The 6,000-nt window shown below is 42.5% G+C and overlaps 1 protein-coding gene across 1 annotated transcript in view; it reads left to right on the top strand.

The window, feature by feature from the left end:
* LOC110487935 (E3 ubiquitin-protein ligase MYLIP-A) overlaps positions 1-3,936 on the top strand; it is a 39,831-nt gene extending 35,895 nt beyond the window's left edge. Inside the window, exons 6-7 of the mRNA XM_021559855.3 lie at positions 300-708; positions 2,007-3,936. Coding sequence (XP_021415530.1) covers positions 300-708; positions 2,007-2,228 — 631 coding nt within the window. The 3' untranslated portion in view covers positions 2,229-3,936. The remainder of the gene's footprint in view (positions 1-299; positions 709-2,006) is intronic.
* The last annotated feature ends 2,064 nt before the right edge of the window (positions 3,937-6,000 follow it).

Raw genomic sequence — 6,000 nt, forward strand, 5'->3', positions numbered from 1 at the left:
TTTGACTAGATGGTATACAGATTGGACTTTTTCTAGTAGATTAAGAGAATTTACAGGACATAGCATGTTAGGAAAACGGTTAGCCAGAATGCTAAAATTCTCCCAGACTCAAACATGCAACATTTTTACCTTAGCTGTACACCATTTAGCCACAACCCTTATATAGGTTCAGAGCCAAAAGAGATGTGGACAATGGAGAAATCAATTGATTTGAAAATGGTGTCTAACATTCAGTTGACAGATGAACACAGAATGAGATTGATACTTCCTGGTTAATAATGTCTCCCTCTCTCCTTCAGGTGTGACACGGTAACCAGCGCGGTGATGATGCAGTACAGCCGTGACTTCAAGGGTCACCTGGCGTCTCTCTTCCTCAATGAGAACATCAACCTGGGCAAGAAGTACGTCTTCGACATCCGACGCACCTCCAAGGAGGTCTACGACTACGCACGCCGGACGCTCTACAACGCCGGAATCATGGCGGCGGTTGGCGAGAGGACGCCATCGGGGCTCAGTCCACTGCGTGGCCAGGAGGAGGGGCTGGGAGAGGACTGTGGGAGCTGTCAGCAGAGCAGGGCGCTGCTGGAGAGACTAGATAAACTCAGAGAAGCTCTGCTGTGTATGTTGTGCTGTGTGGAGGAGATCGACTCAGCCTTCTGCCCCTGTGGACACATGGTGTGCTGCCAGACCTGCGCCAACCAACTACAGGTGAAGAGACCCAGATAGAAGGGATTACTTGTGATTGGTTGAAAATGATCTCAACACACATGTTATTTCCTGCATGGTGGTCTTGGCTACATTGAGAAGCTACTACCAGTCAATGATAGAGGAGGAGTCCAGAAAACACTTTCATCTCTGCACATTCATTTAGTTGTTGATGGTTTTTTGGTTAAGTCAACCATTGGTCAAGACATTTGGATGCCACCACTGCCGTCAACCCCCAGAACACTCGGCTGTCTCATTAGGTTTAAATGTCTTCCCTTTCTCATCTTTCTTGAGGCCGTATTTCAGCTAGGTCTTAATACAGTACAGCAGTAGGACAGAAACCCATCCGGTCCTTTGTGCCATTGTAGGAAAGAACACTTGGGAAGGAAGGAAGCTGTTGAGTAGTATTGGAACCTAGCCACAGTTTGTGTTAGTGGTTGTTGTCCACACTCTGTGGTTCTAGCTGTGTAATACCATGAGTGGCAGAGCGCTCTGATTCCAGGAGAATACTTGACTTTTCTCCTGAGTCACTCATCACTTTTAAGGCTTTTTAAAAAAAACGATCCAGTGTTTTGCTCATGCATGACTTCAGCTAACCTGATTGTCCCTCCAACTAATCTCCTAAATGTGCCCAACTTTGCTTAAACTGCCGTCTCAGATGGTGAATTAGTGGCTGTGGATTAAAGCTGCCGGCAGCAGACCAGCAAATCTCTATTCCATTAAATCCACAAGGAAACGTGTCATTTGATGACTAGACCCAAACACATTGAGAGGAGAGAGAGAGAACAGGAGATTTTTCCTCCCCCAAAAAAATGTACTCACTTTCCAAGATGGCCGCCCCCTTATAACACACTATTAACCATCTTCTAGATATGTCTGAACAGAGTGTATCGTGGGTAATTTGATCTGGAGGTCCCGGTTGGTTAACTAACAGGCTTTTACTCGACTTCAATAAAATTGACAGGCTAAATGAGAATGGAGTGTGTTTCCACTATCCCTTCTCCATCACTGTGGCAGATTGGTTAGTATTGTTGGTCGGTGTTCTGGGTGTCTGAAATATGATTGGTTGGCTACCTGGTCCATTCTGCAGCCCAGGGCTGGTGGTGGTTCATGCTTTCTGTAGCATTGTGGATCTGCATGTGCAACTCGGCCTCTTAACGTGCTTTCTGTAGCATTGTGGATCTGCATGTGCAACTCGGCCTCTTAACGTGCTTTCTGTCTACAGAATGTATTGTACCTGTCCTGTACCTCAAATGAAGTGACAGTTTTATGTTGACGTTCTCTCTTTGTCCTCTCCCCAGTCGTGTCCGGTGTGTCGGTCGGAGGTGGAACACGTGCAGCATGTCTACCTTCCCACCTGCACCAGTCTCCTGAACTTCACCACCACCTCTCACCATGGCGACGACAGCCCCGGTCCCATCCACAGAGCTATGTGTGGTCTAGGACACACCTGCCACACCAAGGACTACTGCAACACCAACACCCGACACGACTCCAACAACATCTACCACACAGAGACATAGAACCACTTCACCACTACCAGGCTGTGTACCAAATGTCTCCCTGGCACTACATGGGGAATCGGGTGCAATTTGGGAAGCAGCCCAGTCCAGTTCCAACACCATTGGGTTCTGTTGGGTTGTTTTCACCGTGCCACTCTCCCTGACGATGGTATTTTCTCCACTCCCCACTGTAAATGATATGGATTATTTAAACCAATGATGGACTTGGGATTTTTTTTAATAACCTCCCCTCCCTTTTAGATTTAGGTTTATTGCATATTATTTAGTTTTAATCTAATTTCATCAGTTGATCTGATCTGAATTAGTGGCGTTATTTTTGATTTATTTCACCATTTTTTGGTTGTGTTGTTGTTTTTCTCCATATTGGTCTACAGAACGTGAATTATGTATTGGGCTCATAACCTGCAGCGTTTGTACAAGACGAGGACATTCTGTGTTCTAGGAGAGTACTAGGCAACGTAGAGTCATTCAGTTTTAAATGGTTCTTTTTAAGCTTTGAGAACCTCATTTCATGGTTCTAATGGAGTGAAATGCGTTTCATTTTTGTTGTTCGTTTCCTGTTTAGGTGTTTGTTTCCCATGTAGTTCCTATGGTTTCCATGCCAATGAGAAGGTATCTGACGGGTAGGAAGCTGATGGAATGCGTCCCAAATGACATGCTATTCCTTATATGTTGTGCACTACTTTGGGCTCTGGTCAAAAGTAGTGCACTATATAGGGAATAGCATGTCATTTGGGATACCGTTGTGGGTAAGCCTTGACGATAAGCCCAGTATTATTCTCTTCATGGGTTCTGGAACCAAACAAGAACTTTGACAGGGAAAGAGAAATGGTTGAATGACCCTCAGAAAAAAGACCAGATTCAAACAGAACTCCATGAGCTCCGTCCATTCATTATTTCATCCCATATGAACAGGAACCCACAGAAATGCAGGTCCCCAAAATAAGATGTTTTAATTATTCCCTGATTTTTATTTATTGCTAAGGCTGTTTTTTTTTTCTCCAATTTTTTTTCTAGCCTTATCCCAGATCTGTTTGTGTTGCATCACTAACCCAGACCATAGGAGTTAGTTATATAACACAAACAGATCTGGGATCAGCCACTACTGTGTATTCTGTGATCAGTATTTCTGTTTTTTATGTGGTCAACTAGTGAGTTCCTTATGATTTCATTATTAAAGGGTACTAGTCTTATCAGTGCAATACTAGCTGCTTTTTGAAAAGCCTTTCTACGTATTTTTAGGGCAAAATATTTTTTTTCTATCTACATTCACTTTACCAAGGAATCTCCCCAAGTGAATTATCTGTAGGGTTTTGCCTTATTAATGTAGCAACATGGGGTTTGTCTTCCAAATGGCACCCTATTCCTTACGTAGTGCACTACTTTTGACCAGGGCCCATAGGATTCTGGTCAACAGTAGTGCACTGAATAGGGAATAGGCTGCCATTTTGGTATGCGTTCGTTCTTTGCACAGACTTTATTTGTTTTGAAAGATGATGATGAATGTTTTCTTTATGGCTGGAACCATTTGGCACATTGTCACTGCAGGGGATTGATGCTTTTATTCACTTTGTACAAGTAGGATTTGTTTCTGTTTTTTTGAAGCAAAAACCTATGCTCTGTAAATGTAGAAAGAAATTACTTTGGATCTTTTGTATGTTATTTCTTTGAATGAGAAAAGTGTTAATAAAGTTGTTTTTTTAAACATTACTTTTCTGACTGAGTTATTAAAAAAAAAAAGTTAATCCATTTTTATTCATGGCTTTGACAGTGTTGATCTAAAGTTACCCTGGCAACACAGTTACCCTGGCAACACACAGTTACCCTGGCAACACTCACATTCACAGCTGACAGGTCAGATAAAGATATGGGATTAAATGACAGGATGTTTTGTGATTGAAGATTACTAAAGGTCAAAGGTAATGCCTGCTATGCTTTTAATCAGATCTCAGTAAATAAATGTTTTGTCGTTAAAGTTTCTGTATGTTGATATACTGATCATTTCATTATCAGAATGATGCATTATCAGATTACAAACTGTTTTTACTAATGATTATTTTAGGATACGCGTTGCTTCACTGTGATTAAACAGCTTGGCGATCGAGGGGAGGGGACCCGAAAGAACGTTGATCCACTATCTGTACTGATACACACACACACTGTCAGGCAACATCTATACTGTTAAAGAGACTCCAAGGACACTGATGACAGCTGGAAAAGAGGGAGGGTCCTGAATGAGTAGTAGGAGTGACTGACTTTAAAGGCACAATCTGCAATATTTACAGCTGTTCTGTGGTCTATTCCATAAAGGATGAATAAATAACCATTTGATTCTTAAATATTTTTTTCAGAGCTGATCTGATTTGGTCAAAATACCAAAATTCTGATCTGGTCTGCCTGTGTGAACGCAGTCGAGGAGGCCCCCTTTTGTTGCTCAGTTTCCAGTGTCTAGCCACGAGGCCTTAGGCAGCCAGTAACCCAGATGCACATAGAAACTTCATCTAGTACAGAGGTGGACAATTCCAGTCCTCAAGGGCCTGATTGGTGTCTCACTTTTTCCTCCATCCGTAGCAAACAGTCGAGGCCTGGAGTTGGCCACCCTCGATCTAGTGTGTTCTGCTCTGTGACGCAGCAGCAGTCATGTCTGTCGCTGCCCTGTGGCCGTACAGTGTGGTCAAAAGCACACAGGCAAAATGTATTAGTGGTGTCAGAGAACAATGGGAAACTATAACAAGCTTGTGGGTATTATGTCTGACAATGAAAATATAATGTATTACAAAATTGTTAATATCAGCATAAGACCATAATCTGTCTTTAAAATAATATAGAAGAAACACAAACATTATTACTTATTTTGTCCAAGAGTCTAATCAAAAATTTATTTAAGTGAAATGCTATATGATTGCATAAATTCCTCATTACATAACTGCCAATAAAACACTATACTGTAGGCTTACACAATAAGTGGCAACATGTACTACATGACATACTAGGGAGTGGTTAACACAGAGAACAGGAGAAAGAGGGAGGTTATCAGAGAGAGAAAGAAGGAGGTAATCAGAGAGAGAGAGAGAGAGGTAAACTAGAGATCTGGTAGTCTAATAATCCATGTCTAGTCATTCTTTTTATAATCCATCCAACTTTCACCTCTGTTGAGTTTATAGCCTCAAAGTTCTCTTCAGACACTCACGGCTAGGTAGAGATGGCTTTCACCTCTGTTGAGTTTATAGTCTCAAAGTTCTCTTCAGACACTCACGGCTAGGTAGAGATGGGTTTCACCTCTGTTGAGTTTATAGCCTCAAAGTTCTCTTCAGACACTCATGGCTAGGCAGAGATGGCTTTCACCTCTGTTGAGTTTATAGTCTCTTCAGACACTCATGGCTAGGCAGAGATGGGGTTCACCTCTGTTGAGTTTATAGTCTCTTCAGACACTCATGGCTAGGCAGAGATGGCTTTCACCTCTTGAGTTTATAGTCTCTTCAGACACTCATGGCTAGGTAGAGATGGCTTTCACCTCTGTTGAGTTTATAGTCTCAAAGTTCTCTTCAGACACTCACGGCTAGGTAGAGATGGGTTTCACCTCTGTTGAGTTTATAGCCTCAAAGTTCTCTTCAGACACTCATGGCTAGGCAGAGATGGGTTTCACCTCTGTTGAGTTTATAGCCTCAAAGTTCTCTTCAGACACTCATGGCTAGGCAGAGATGGGGTTCACCTCTGTTGAGTTTATTGTCTCTTCCAACACTCATGGCTAGGCAGAGATGGGTTTCACCTC

This window comes from Oncorhynchus mykiss, chromosome 30 (genome assembly GCF_057628025.1).
Source record: "Oncorhynchus mykiss isolate SJ-2025 chromosome 30, ASM5762802v1, whole genome shotgun sequence".
In the NCBI taxonomy this organism is placed as follows: Eukaryota; Metazoa; Chordata; class Actinopteri; order Salmoniformes; family Salmonidae; genus Oncorhynchus; species Oncorhynchus mykiss.